A 15,430-nucleotide genomic window follows, 5' to 3' on the forward strand; every position below is an offset into this window, starting at 1 on the left:
TGTATTCTACAATTGTATTCACACACTGCAGTTGTATATTAGGCTACTTTCACACTTGCGTTGTTGTTTTCCGGTATTGAAATCCAGCAGAGGATCTCAATACTGGAAAAAAACTTTTCCATTTAGTCCTCATGCATTCTGAATGTAAAGAGATCTGTTCAGGATGTCTTCCGTTCCGGAAGCACTCCGTTTTATGACCGGACCCAAAACCACTGCAAGTCTGGTCATAAAAACGGGAAAGAAAACACAGATCCGTCACTGAAAACAATGTAAGTCAATGGTGACGGATCCTAACGGAACGGATGCATCCTGATGTGCAAAATCAAAACGGATCCGTTTAATTCCTCTGCCGGATCTCTATACCGAAATTAACAACGCAAGTGTGTATGTACCCTTAGTGTTTGCTGATATTACCACAAAGATGCAGCAATTCTGTGAGAAATTGCATCTAAAAGGCATAACAACAACATATTGTGAACACAGCTGCAGACTTTAAATGGCCAAAACTGGGACCTGGACTAGATATAGAGAGACTGCAACCATCAGAAGCACTCGATATGAAGAGATGTGACCTGATCCGGAGGCACATCGGCGTCTGCAGCGGTCATCGTCGGCCTGTATAATAAGTACATTTATGTAGTATCTTCATACATACCTTTAGCTGCTTAACTTTGGCAGCAATATATGCATTTAAAGGTATAACCAAGACGAGCACAGCCACTCCAGCCAGGACCGACGCTCCAAGCTCCTGCCACAGGAAGACGATAGCCATGAGGATCTGGAATGGGGCCGACCACAGCAGGTTGAGGTTTACTGTCAGGTCCATGAGCTGCTGTGCATCCGACGACATTAGGTTTACCAGTTCACCTGTTGTAAACTTTCTTCGAGTAGAATTTGCCAAATTTAAGGACTAGAAAGAAAAAAAAAAAAAAAGAGACAAAATAAGTAGAGTATGCCGAAAGGCTATATATAATGGTAATGGTAAGGGCTATATATAATGGTAATGGTAAGGGCTATATATAATGGTAATGGTAAAGGCTATATATAATGGTAATGGTAAAGGCTATATATAATGGTAATAGTAAGGGTTTTATATATAATGGTAAAGGCTATATATAATGGTAATGGTAAAGGCTATATATAATGGTAAAGGCTATATATAATGGTAATGGTAAAGGCTATATATAATGGTAATGGTAACTTTACACTGACCGAGCAGTAGGATATGCCATCAATGTCAGACAGGTGAGCGTCTCACCTATGGAGCCCGCTCCTATCCCAAAACGGGCTCCCCAAAGTGAAGGAGAACACACTGCGCATGCGTGTGTGTACTGCATTGACTTCTATGGGAGTTCCAAAAAGAGCCGAGCAAGCGTTCATGAACAACTGCCTCTCTCCTTCAGTTTGGGGGCACCATTCTCTAGATAGGAGCGGGTTCCAGAGGTGAGACGCTCACCTATCTGACATTGATGGCATACCCAAGCGATATGACATCAATGTCTCTGATAGGCCAACCCCTTTAAGTCAGCCATACATGCTAGATGTACATCAGTTGAACCTGTTGAGGTAATGTGTAAGGGGGACCCTCGACTCTTTCTTGAGAACAATAGGATCAGGCATGTTGAAATACATCTGTCTGATCCATATCTTCCCTGACACCAGCTGTTGGGGAAGATAAGGATCAGGCAGTTGGATTTTAACATGTCCTATCTTTTTTTTCTCAGGGATTGTTGAAGTGGAGGACCCCTTTAAAAGAGATTTACACTTATATTAATCAGGGATAACGGACTGATCATATAATCTGTAATATCCACAGGGGGGCTCTGAATGGTACAACTAACTTAGAAAATTAGTATTTTAACCACCTCCGGACCGCCTAACGCAGGATCGCGTTCCGGAGGTGGCAGCCCTGCGCAGAGTCACGCATATATGCGTCATCTCGCGATGGCCGAGATTTCCTGTGAACGCGCGCACACAGGCGCGCGCGCTCACAGGAACGGAAGGTAAGAGAGTTGATCTCCAGCCTGCCAGCGGCGATCGTTCGCTGGCAGGCTGGAGATGTGTTTTTTTTAACCCCTAACAGGTATATTAGACGCTGTTTTGATAACAGCGTCTAATATACCTGCTACCTGCTCCTCTGGTGGTCCCCTTTGTTTGGATCGACCACCAGAGGACACAGGTAGCTCAGTAAAGTACCACCAAGCACCACTACACTACACTACACCCCCCCCCCGTCACTTATTAACCCCTTATTAGCCCCTGATCACCCCATATAGACTCCCTGATCACCCCCCTGTCATTGATTACCCCCCTGTCATTGATCACCCCCCTGTAAAGCTCCATTCAGATGTCCGCATGATTTTTACGGATCCACTGATAGATGGATCGGATCCGCAAAACGCATACGGACGTCTGAATGAAGCCTTACAGGGGCATGATCAATGACTGTGGTTATCACCCCATATAGACTCCCTGATCACCCCCCTGTCATTGATTACCCCCCTGTCATTGATTACCCCCCTGTAAAGCTCCATTCAGACGTCCGCATGATTTTTACGGATCCACTGATAGATGGATCGGATCCGCAAAACGCATCCGGACGTCTGAATGAAGCCTTACAGGGGCATGATCAATGACTGTGGTGATCACCCCATATAGACTCCCTGATCACCCCCCTGTAAAGCTCCATTCAGATGTCCGCATGATTTTTACGGATGCACTGATAGATGGATCCGATCCGCAAAACGCATCCGGGACGTCTGAATGAAGCCTTACAGGGGCATGATCAATGACTGTGGTGATCACCCCATATAGACTCCCTGATCACCCCCCTGTAAAGCTCCATTCAGATGTCCGCATGATTTGTACGGATGCACTGATAGATGGATCCGATCCGCAAAACGCATCCGGACGTCTGAATGAAGCCTTACAGGGGCATGATCAATGACTGTGGTGATCACCCCATATAGACTCCCTGATCACCCCCCTGTAAAGCTCCATTCAGATGTCCGCATGATTTTTACAGATGCACTGATAGATGGATCGGATCCGCAAAACGCATCCGGACGTCTGAATGAAGCCTTACAGGGGCGTGATCAATGACTGTGGTGATCAACCCATATAGACTCCCTGATCACCCCCCTGTCATTGATTACCCCCCTGTCATTGATTACCCCCCTGTAAAGCTCCATTCAGATGTCCGCATGATTTGTACGGATGCACTGATAGATGGATCCGATCCGCAAAACGCATCCGGACGTCTGAATGAAGCCTTACAGGGGCATGATCAATGACTGTGGTGATCACCCCATATAGACTCCCTGATCACCCCCCTGTAAAGCTCCATTCAGATGTCCGCATGATTTTTACGGATGCACTGATAGATGGATCGGATCCGCAAAACGCATCCGGACGTCTGAATGAAGCCTTACAGGGGTGTGATCAATGACTGTGGTGATCAACCCATATAGACTCCCTGATCACCCCCCTGTCATTGATTACCCCCCTGTCATTGATTACCCCCCTGTAAAGCTCCATTCAGATGTCCGCATGATTTTTACGGATGCACTGATAGATGGATCGGATCCGCAAAACGCATACGGACGTCTGAATGAAGCCTTACAGGGGCATGATCAATGACTGTGGTGATCACCGCATGTAGACTCCCTGATCACCCCCCTGTCATTGATTACCCCCCTGTCATTGATTACCCCCCTGTAAAGCTCCATTCAGACGTCCGCATGATTTTTACGGATCCACTGATAGATGGATCGGATCCGCAAAACGCATACGGACGTCTGAATGAAGCCTTACACGGGCGTGATCAATGACTGTGGTTATCACCCCATATAGACTCCCTGATCACCCCCCTGTCATTGATCACACCCCTGTCATTGATCACACCCCTGTCATTGATCACACCCCTGTCATTGATCACACCCCTGTCATTGATCACCCCCCCTGTCATTGATCACCCCTCTGTAAGGCTCCATTCAGACATTTTTTTGGCCCAAGTTAGCGGAATTTTTTTATTTTTTTCTTACAAAGTCTCATATTCCACTAACTTGTGTCAAAAAATAAAATCTCACATGAACTCACCATACCCCTCACGGAAACCAAATGCGTAAAATTTTTTAGACATTTATATTCCAGACTTCTTCTCACGCTTTAGGGCCCCTAGAATGCCAGGGCAGTATAAATACCCCACATGTGACCCCATTTCGGAAAGAAGACACCCCCAGGTATTCCGTGAGGGGCATATTGAGTCCATGAAAGATTGAAATTTTTGTCCCAAGTTAGCGGAACGGGAGACTTTGTGAGAAAAAAATTAAAAATATCAATTTCCGCTAACTTGTGCCAAAAAAAAAAAATTTCTATGAACTCGCCATGCCCCTCATTGAATACCTTGGGGTGTCTTCTTTCCAAAATGGGGTCACATGTGGGGTATTTATACTGCCCTGGCATTCTAGGGGCCCCAAAGCGTGAGAAGAAGTCTGGTATCCAAATGTCTAAAAATGCCCTCCTAAAAGGAATTTGGGCACCTTTGCGCATCTAGGCTGCAAAAAAGTGTCACACATCTGGTATCGCCGTACTCAGGAGAAGGTGGGGAATGTGTTTTGGGGTGTCATTTTACATATACCCATGCTGGGTGAGAGAAATATCTTGGTCAAATGCCAACTTTGTATAAAAAAATGGGAAAAGTTGTCTTTTGCCAAGATATTTCTCTCACCCAGCAAGGGTATATGTAAAATGACACCCCAAAACACATTCCCCACCTTCTCCTGAGTACGGCGATACCACATGTGTGACACTTTTTTGCAGCCTAGGTGGGCAAAGGGGCCCATATTCCAAAGAGTACCTTTAGGATTTCACAGGTCATTTACCTACTTACCACACATTAGGGCCCCTGGAAAATGCCAGGGCAGTATAACTACCCCACAAGTGACCCCATTTTGGAAAGAAGACACCCCAAGGTATTCCGTGAGGGGCATGGCAAGTTCCTAGAATTTTTTATTTTTTGTCACAAGTTAGTGGAAAATGATGATTTTTTTTTTTTTTTTTTTTTCATACAAAGTCTCATATTCCACTAACTTGTGACAAAAAATAAAAATTTTCATGAACTCACTATGCCCATCAGCGAATACCTTGGGGTCTCTTCTTTCCAAAATGGGGTCACTTGTGGGGTAGTTATACTGCCCTGGCATTCTAGGGGCCCAAATGTGTGGTAAGGAGTTTGAAATCAAATTCTGTAAAAAATGACGAGTGAAATCCGAAAGGTGCTCTTTGGAATATGGGCCCCTTTGCCCACCTAGGCTGCAAAAAAGTGTCACACATCTGGTATCTCCGTAATCGGGAGAAGTTGGGGAATGTGTTTTGGGGTGTCATTTTACATATACCCATGCTGGGTGAGAGAAATATCTTGGCAAAAGACAACTTTTCCCATTTTTTTATACAAAGTTGGCATTTGACCAAGATATTTATCTCACCCAGCATGGGTATATGTAAAAAGACACCCCAAAACACATTCCTCAACTTCTCCTGAGTACGGGGATACCAGATGTGTGACACTTTTTTGCAGCCTAGGTGGGCAAAGGGGCCCATATTCCAAAGAGTACCTTTAGGATTTCACAGGTCATTTACCTACTTACCACACATTAGGGCCCCTGGAAAATGCCAGGGCAGTATAACTACCCCACAAGTGACCCCATTTTGGAAAGAAGACACCCCAAGGTATTCCGTGAGGGGCATGGCAAGTTCCTAGAATTTTTTATTTTTTGTCACAAGTTAGTGGAAAATGATGATTTTTTTTTTTTTTTTTTTTTTCATACAAAGTCTCATATTCCACTAACTTGTGACAAAAAATAAAAATTTTCATGAACTCACTATGCCCATCAGCGAATACCTTGGGGTCTCTTCTTTCCAAAATGGGGTCACTTGTGGGGTAGTTATACTGCCCTGGCATTCTAGGGGCCCAAATGTGTGGTAAGGAGTTTGAAATCAAATTCTGTAAAAAATGACGAGTGAAATCCGAAAGGTGCTCTTTGGAATATGGGCCCCTTTGCCCACCTAGGCTGCAAAAAAGTGTCACACATCTGGTATCTCCGTAATCGGGAGAAGTTGGGGAATGTGTTTTGGGGTGTCATTTTACATATACCCATGCTGGGTGAGAGAAATATCTTGGCAAAAGACAACTTTTCCCATTTTTTTATACAAAGTTGGCATTTGACCAAGATATTTATCTCACCCAGCATGGGTATATGTAAAAAGACACCCCAAAACACATTCCTCAACTTCTCCTGAGTACGGGGATACCAGATGTGTGACACTTTTTTGCAGCCTAGGTGGGCAAAGGGGCCCACATTCCAAAGAGCACCTTTCGGATTTCACTCGTCATTTTTTACAGAATTTGATTTCAAACTCCTTACCACACATTTGGGCCCCTAGAATGCCAGGGCAGTATAACTACCCCACAAGTGACCCCATTTTGGAAAGAAGAGACCCCAAGGTATTCGCTGATGGGCATAGTGAGTTCATGGAAGTTTTTATTTTTTGTCACAAGTTAGTGGAATATGAGACTTTGTATGAAAAAAAAAAAAAAAAAAAAAATCATCATTTTCCACTAACTTGTGACAAAAAATAAAAAATTCTAGGAACTCGCCATGCCCCTCACGGAATACCTTTGGGTCTCTTCTTTCCAAAATGGGGTCACTTGTGGGGTAGTTATACTGCCCTGGCATTCTAGGGGCCCAAATGTGTGGTAAGGAGTTTGAAATCAAATTCTGAAAAAAATGACCTGTCAAATCCGAAAGGTGCTCTTTGGAATATGGGCCCCTTTGCCCACCTAGGCTGCAAAAAAGTGTCACACATCTGGTATCTCCGTACTCAGGAGAAGGTGGGGAATGTGTTTTGGGGTGTCATTTTTTATATACCCATGCTGGGTGAGATAAATATCTTGGTCAAATGCCAACTTTGTATAAAAAAATGGGAAAAGTTGTCTTTTGCCAAGATATTTCTCTCACCCAGCAAGGGTATATGTAAAATGACACCCCAAAACACATTCCCCACCTTCTCCTGAGTACGGAGATACCAGATGTGTGACACTTTTTTGCAGCCTAGGTGGGCAAAGGGGCCCATATTCCAAAGAGCACCTTTCGGATTTGACAGGTCATTTTTTTCAGAATTTGATTTCAAACTCCTTACCACACATTTGGGCCCCTAGAATGCCAGGGCAGTATAACTACCCCACAAGTGACCCCATTTTGGAAAGAAGAGACCCAAAGGTATTCCGTGAGGGGCATGGCGAGTTCCTAGAATTTTTTATTTTTTGTCACAAGTTAGTGGAATATGAGACTTTGTAAGAAAAAAAAAAAAAAAAAAAAAATCATCATTTTCCGCTAACTTGTGACAAAAAATAAAAAGTTCTATGAACTCACTATGCCCATCAGCGAATACCTTAGGGTGTGTACTTTCCGAAATGGGGTCATTTGTGGGGTGTTTGTACTGTCTGGCCATTGTAGAACCTCAGGAAACATGACAGGTGCTCAGAAAGTCAGAGCTGCTTCAAAAAGCGGAAATTCACATTTTTGTACCATAGTTTGTAAACGCTATAACTTTTACCCAAACCATTTTTTTTCTACCCAAACATTTTTTTTTTATCAAAGACATGTAGAACTATAAATTTAGAGCAAAATTTCTATATGGATGTCGTTTTTTTTGCAAAATTTTACAACTGAAAGTGAAAAATGTCATTTTTTTGCAAAAAAAATCGTTAAATTTCGATTAATAACAAAAAAAGTAAAAATGTCAGCAGCAATGAAATACCACCAAATGAAAGCTCTATTAGTGAGAAGAAAAGGAGGTAAAATTCATTTGGGTGGTAAGTTGCATGACCGAGCAATAAACGGTGAAAGTAGTGTAGGTCAGAAGTGTAAAAAGTGGCCTGGTCTTTCAGGGTGTTTAAGCACTGGGGGCTGAGGTGGTTAAAGGGTGCATTGCTTCAAGATGACTTCACGTTGCCTTGTGAACACTATGAAAGGAGTTGCATCACCGGAGGATGCTGGAAATGTGATGTTACATTGGACCCACTGAAGTTAATGGGTGACCATATAATAAGTAGCTGCACCCAGTCAACCCGACAGAGACGCTGATCTCCACTCAGGCTAATAAGACGAGAGAATGGGGGGATGGAAACCGCTTCTATGATGTCCTTATCGGGCCATATGGACAATCCTTCTAAGTACATGTAGGCACGTACTGTAAAAGGGAATCGGAGCCGGCAGTGTTCTCGGCTGCAGGATGAAGAAACAATATGGAGGCTGACAGAACACGTCAGACAGTGTAAAATAAACCGCAATCCGTGCCCCAGCAGAATAGTAAAGCTGGCATCTTATGGGCTCTAGATCAAACCCAGGAATGCCAGCCTTATGGCATAGCTTGTGACTGCTTCCTCCAGGTGGTGATGAAATCTGATTCAGGGGCACAGCTACACTGGGTCAGTGCCCCAAGGACTCTATAAGGGCTCATGCCCACAAGATTATTAAAGCTCTGTACAACCTCCGAGATCAAGTAGGGATAAATAGCTGGCACCATGGCAGATCCATTGGTATTAAGAAGGTATTCCTCCCCTGTAATATGGCTGTGCACCATGTAGCAGCACACAGAATGCCTACAGCTCCGTAGCACAAAAGTTTAGGCTCCATTCATCCGGCTCAGTGTGTAGTCCTAACAGCAATTAAAGGGGCTGTCCAACATAAATGAGTGGTGCAGGTTACCAACCTGGGGCGTGACTATCAGTGGTGCAGGTTACATCCCTGGGGCGTGACTATCAGTGGTGCAGGTTACATCACTGGGGTGTGACTATCAGTGGTGCAGGTTACATCCCTGGGGTGTGACTATCAGTGGTGCAGGTTACATCACTGGGGCGTGACTATCAGTGGTGCAGGTTACATTCCTGGGGCGTGACTATCAGTGGTGCAGGTTACATCCCTGGGGCGTGACTATCAGTGGTGCAGGTTACATCACTGGGGTGTGACTATCAGTGGTGCAGGTTACATCACTGGGGCGTGACTATCAGTGGTGCAGGTTACATCACTGGGGCGTGACTATCAGTGGTGCAGGTTACATCACTGGGGCGTGACTATCAGTGGTGCAGGTTACATCACTGGGGCGTGACTATCAGTGGTGCAGGTTACATCACTGGGGCGTGACTATCAGTGGTGCAGGTTACATCACTGGGGCGTGACTATCAGTGGTGCAGGTTACATCACTGGGGTGTGACTATCAGTGGTGCAGGTTACATCACTGGGGCGTGACTATCAGTGGTGCAGGTTACATCACTGGGGCGTGACTATCAGTGGTGCAGGTTACATCACTGGGGCGTGACTATCAGTGGTGCAGGTTACATCCCTGGGGCGTGACTATCAGTGGTGCAGGTTACATCACTGGGGCGTGACTATCAGTGGTGCAGGTTACATCACTGGGGTGTGACTATCAGTGGTGCAGGTTACATCACTGGGGCGTGACTATCAGTGGTGCAGGTTACATCACTGGGGCGTGACTATCAGTGGTGCAGGTTACATCCCTGGGGCGTGACTATCAGTGGTGCAGGTTACATCACTAGGGTGTGACTATCAGTGGTGCAGGTTACATCACTGGGGCGTGACTATCAGTGGTGCAGGTTACATCCCTGGGGCGTGACTATCAGTGGTGCAGGTTACATCACTAGGGTGTGACTATCAGTGGTGCAGGTTACATCACTGGGGTGTGACTATCAGTGGTGCAGGTTACATCACTGGGGTGTGACTATCAGTGGTGCAGGTTACATCACTGGGGTGTGACTATCGGTGGTGCAGGTTACATTCCTGGGGCGTGACTATCAGTGGTGCAGGTTACATCACTGGGGTGAGTCACGGCTGCACACAGTCTACACTCAGGTGTACCCACTGTACTACTGCAAGGCACCTGATGCCCCCAGACACACAACGGTTTAATATCAGCAGACCACTGTTTAGATAGCACGTTCTGCTGCCCAGAAACGATCATTTCGGTGTCTGCACGAACGACAGTGTCAACGAGTGGAACGCTCGTTCACTGGATAACTGACTGCACCTTTAGGCTACATGCACACGACCGTATGTGTTTTGCGGTCTGCAAAAAAAACGGATGCCATCCGTTTTTTTTTTGCAGATCCATTGTAACAATGCCTAAAACGGACAAGAATAGGACATGTTCTATTTTTTTTGCGGGGCTACGGAACGGACATACTGATGAGGACAGCACACGGTGTGCTGTCCGCATTTTTTGCAGACCCATTGAAATGAATGGGTCCGCATCCTATCCGCAAAAAAAACGGAACGGACACGGAAACAAACAACGTTCGTGTGCATGCAGCCTAAAACTAGGAGATTGATAAATCCAAGTTTAGATTGTAAACTCCATTGAAGACAGCAAGCGACGATAATGTCTGTAATGCGCTGCGGAATACGTCAGCGCTATGTAAGTGAGTAAAATAAATAAATTTGGCCTTAAAGATGTGGTAAGTTTTTCAGTTTCGCCTTTGCATTTCAAAAGCCGTACCTCTTTTTTATTGACACAGACATAGGAGGTCTTGTGTCATGCAGAGGGCACCATATAAGGGTCCAATCACACGTCCGTATGTGTTTTGCGGATCCGCAAAACACGGACACCGGCAATGTGCATTCCGCACTTTGCGGACTGCACATTGCCGACACTCTTATAGAAAATGCCTTTTCTTGTCCGCAATTGCGGACAAGAATAGGACATGTTCTATTTTTTTACGGAACGGAAGTGCGGATGAGGACAGCACATTCCGGTCCCATTGAAAATGAATAGGTCCGCACCTGTTCCGCAAAAAGACCATGCCATGCAAAGATCATGCCATGGTCACTAGAACCTGAAGCTAATCAATGACCAGGATCAGAGGTTCCTCCGTCTCAGAACGGGCTTTTTTTTTACAGCGCCGTAAAACGGTTGATGATTAAAGGGAACATAAACCTTTGCAAACACAAAGGGGCAGAAGTGCCGCTCAGAACACTCGGCCTCTTTGGCTTTCATCTGCTCTACTCAGACTTTGGAGTGTGTGAAGGACGGGTCCATGGAAAGTATACGGGATTGATACTCGCCAGATCCGATGAAGGCAGAAGGGGCAGAGCGCTCTGAGCAGCAATTCTGCACTTTCATGTTTTTTTTTATAGACATTTAGTTAGAATTTGAGAATGAAATGGACTTTTACAACATTCATAGTAGACTTTATTAAATCAGCAGCCAAGATTAGATTATGGACATCTGTGGATTTAGGGGACTGCTGGATCTATGGATCTACACATAAGCGGCTATGCAGCGGCCTTCACAAATATCAGTGCAAATGAGCAAATGCATCATTTACAGAAGAGGAAACATCATTCACCATAAAGGCACAATATCACTGGGTGATGTTCTGTATCATTTCAGGATCTTCTGAATGGATGAACAGCACAATGCTAGCGCCATGCAGCTACCAGGGGTTAGCCACTTTCTAAGAACATCTCCATAATGCCCTAATCCAGGAAGCAACAAACCCCCTCATACCTTACCTGAACACCCCAGTTCAGCGTCCCCCAGTCTGTAAACAGCCATCAGCGCAAGCGCTGTGGAATCTGATGTATCTGCGCATGCACTGAATGATTTCAGCACCAGCGCAGAAGAGGAGACATCCAGGACAGCAGTCAAGTAGGTTAATCATGTGGCCACTGCCATCTTGATTGCCATGGACACTTTCGCCACCAACATGCACTGTTTACAGACTGGATCCAAGGACAGTGGAGGAGACTGAACCGGGGTGCGCAGGTAAGACATTCGGGGGCTTGGGGTTGCCTAGGTTAATTTGCCATTTATATAGAGTTTCCATTGAACTCTGTGTAATAGTACACTCCCCCTAGTGGCAGCTGCAGGTAGCCATTATAAGGGTCTGTCCATTTTACTTTGGACGTCCACAGGAAATCCATCATGTGTGAATCCACTCTAACAATGTCACAGGAAGCATTGAGGAAGTTCCCTGTTGGGCTCCTTTGGGAATGTCAATGACAGGATAGTTCTACTGTATTAGTCATCAATTGGTACCAATATATTAAAAAGATTTTCTGAGACTTTTAACTGATGACCTATCCTCTGATCGGTGGGGGTCCAACACCCAGGACCCCCACCGATCAGCTGTTTGAGAAGACACCGGTGCTCTTGTAACCGCCGCAGTCTTTTCGCAGCTTTCCTTAGGCCACTAATGTCATCTTCATCGGTCGTGTGGCCCAGGCACGGCTCAGTCTCATTCAAGTGAATGGTGCTGAGCTGCAATACCAAGGACTGACACTCTACAATGTACGGCGCTGTGCTTGGTGAGCTGTGAGGAGGCCGCAGCACTGATAGCATAGAAACATACATAGAATGTGTCGGCAGATAAGAACCATTTGGCCCATCTAGTCTGCCCAATATACTGAATACTATGGATAGCCCCTGGCCCTATCTTATATGAAGGATGGCCTTATGCCTATCCCATGCATGCTTAAACTCCTTCACTGTATTTGCAGCTACCACTTCTGCAGGAAGGCTATTCCATGCATCCACTACTCTCTCAGTAAAGTAATACTTCCTGATATTACTTTTATACCTTTGCCCCTCTAATTTAAAACTATGTCCTCTTGTGGCAGTTTTTCTTCTTTTAAATATTCTCTCCTCCTTTACCTTGTTAATTCCCTTTATGTATTTAAAAGTTTCTATCATATCCCCTCTGTCTCGTCTTTCTTCCAAGCTATACATGTTAAGGTTCTTTAATCTTTCCTGGTAAGTTTTATCCTGCAATCCATGTACTAGTTTAGTAGCTCTTCTCTGAACTCTCTCCAAAGTATCAATATCCTTCTGGAGATATGGTCTCCAGTACTAAGCACAATACTCCAAATGAGGTCTCACTAGTGCTCTGTAGAGCGGCATGAGCACCTCCCTCTTTCTACTGGTAATTCCTCTTGCTATACACCCAAGCATTCTGCTAGCATTTCCTGCTGCTCTGTGACATTGTCTGCCTACCTTTAAGTCTTCTGAAATAATGACCCCTAAATCCCTTTCCTCAGATACTGAAGTTAGGACTGTATCACTGATTTTATATTCTGCTCTTGGGTTTTTACGCCCCAGGTGCATTATCTTGCACTTATCAACATTAAATTTTAGTTGCCAGATTTTTGACCATTCCTCTAGTTTTCCTAAGTCCTTTTCCATTTGGTGTATCCCTCCAGGAATATTAACCCTGTTACAAATCTTTGTGTCATCAGCAAAAAGACACACCTTACCATCGAGGCCTTCTGCAATTTCGCTGATAAAGATATTAAACAATATGGGTCCCAGAACAGATCCCTGAGGTACCCCACTGGTAACAAGACCATGGTCTGAATGTTCTCCATTGACTACAACCCTCTGTTGCCTGTCCTTCAGCCACTTCCTAATCCATTCAACAATATGGGAGTCCAAGCGCAAAGACTGCACTTTATTGATAAGCCTTCTATGTGGGACAGTATCAAAAGCCTTAGGGCTCTTTCACACTTGCGTTATTGTCTTCCGGCATAGAGTTCCGTCGTCGGGACTCTATGCCGGAAGAATCCTGATCAGGATTATCCTAATGCATTCTGAATGGAGAGTAATCCGTTCAGGATGCATCAGGATGTCTTCAGTTCCGGTACGGAACGTTTTTTGGCCGGAGAAAATACCGCAGCATGCTGCGCTTTTTGCTCCGGCCAAAAATCCTGAAGACTTGCCGCAAGGCCGGATCCGGGATCAATGCCCATTGAAAGGCATTGATCCGGATCCGGCCTTAAGCTAAACGTCGTTTCGGCGCATTGCCGGACCCGACGTTTAGCTTTTTCTGAATAGTTACCATGGCTGCCGGGACGCTAAAGTCCTGACAGCCATGGTAAGTGTAGCGGGGAGCAGGGGAGCAGCATACTTACCGTCCGTGCGGCTCCCCGGGCGCTCCAGAGTGACGTCAGGGCGCCCCAAGCGCATGGATCACGTGATCACATGGATCACGTCATCCATGCGCATGGGGCGCTCTGACGTCATTCTGGAGCGCCCGGGGAGCCGCACGGACTGTAAGTATACTGCTCCCCCGCTCCCACTATGGCAACCAGGACTTTAATAGCGTCCTGGGTGCCATAGTAACACTGAAAGCATTTGGAAGACGGTTCCGTCTTCAAATGCTTTCAGTACACTTGCGTTGTTACGGATCCGGCAGGCACCTCCGGCAACGGAAGTGCATGCCGGATCCCAACAACGCAAGTGTGAAAGAGCCCTTACTAAAGTCTAGATAAGCGATGTCTACTGCACCTCCGCCATCCATTATTTTAGTCACCCAATCAAAAAAAATCAATAAGATTAGTTTGACGTGATCTCCCTGAAGTAAACCCATGCTGTTTTTCATCTTTCAATCCATGGGATTTTACATGTTCCACAATCCTCTCCAAATCCAATCCATTCCCTTCTATTGATGTCAGGCTTACTGGCCTATAGTTGCCCGATTCCTCCCTACTACCTTTCTTGTGAATGGGCACAACATTTGCTAATTTCCAATCTTCTGGGACGACTCCTGTTGCCAGCGATTGGTCAAATAAATCTGTTAATGGTTTTGCTAGTTCGCCGCTGAGCTCTTTTAATAGCTTTGGGTGTATCCCATCAGGCCTCTGTGACTTATTTGTATTGATTTTAGACAGCTGACTTAGAACCTCTTCCTCTGTAAAGACACATGCGTCAAAAGATTCATTAGTCTTCTTTCCTAACTGAGGTCCTTCTCCTTCATTTTCCTTTGTAAAAACTGAACAGAAGTATTCATTGAGGCAGTCAGCTAGTTCTTTATCTTCTTCCATATACCTTCCTTCTTTTGTTTTTAATTTTGTAATTCCTTGTTTTAGTTTCCTTTTTTCATTTATGTATCTGAAGAATGTCTTATCGCTTTTTTCACTGACTGAGCTAATTTCTCTTCTGCCTGTGCTTTAGAAGCTCTTATAACTTGCTTGGCCTCTCTCTGCCTAATATTATACATTTCCCCGTCATCGTCGTTTTTATTTTTTATAATTACTAAATGCTATCTTTTTGTTTTTAATGATTTTGGCCACTTCTGCTGAGTACCACAGTGGTCTCTTCCTTTTTTTGCTTTTACTGACAAGCCTAATGCAATTATCTGTTGCCTTCAATAGTGCCACTTTTAAGTAGTCCCATTTCTCCTGGACTCCGTTGAAACTGTTCCAATCTAAGAGACTCGTATACCACTAATGTAATTTTAGAAAAGTCAGTTTTTCTAAAATCTAAAACTTTTGTTTTTGTGTGGTGTGACTCAGTCACTGTACTTATAGTAAACCACACTGACTGGTGATCACTAGATCCCATCTTTCGCCTACAG

At 44.9% G+C, this 15,430-nt stretch overlaps 1 protein-coding gene across 1 annotated transcript in view; it reads right to left on the bottom strand.

Annotated features, from left to right (window-relative positions):
- The window catches only part of LOC120994569 (multidrug resistance-associated protein 1-like), a 126,235-nt gene that overhangs the window by 92,336 nt on the left and 18,469 nt on the right, over window positions 1-15,430 (bottom strand). Inside the window, exon 6 of the mRNA XM_040423230.1 lies at window positions 656-910. Coding sequence (XP_040279164.1) covers window positions 656-910 — 255 coding nt within the window. The remainder of the gene's footprint in view (window positions 1-655; window positions 911-15,430) is intronic.

This window comes from Bufo bufo, chromosome 3, assembly GCF_905171765.1.
Source record: "Bufo bufo chromosome 3, aBufBuf1.1, whole genome shotgun sequence".
In the NCBI taxonomy this organism is placed as follows: domain Eukaryota; kingdom Metazoa; phylum Chordata; class Amphibia; order Anura; family Bufonidae; genus Bufo; species Bufo bufo.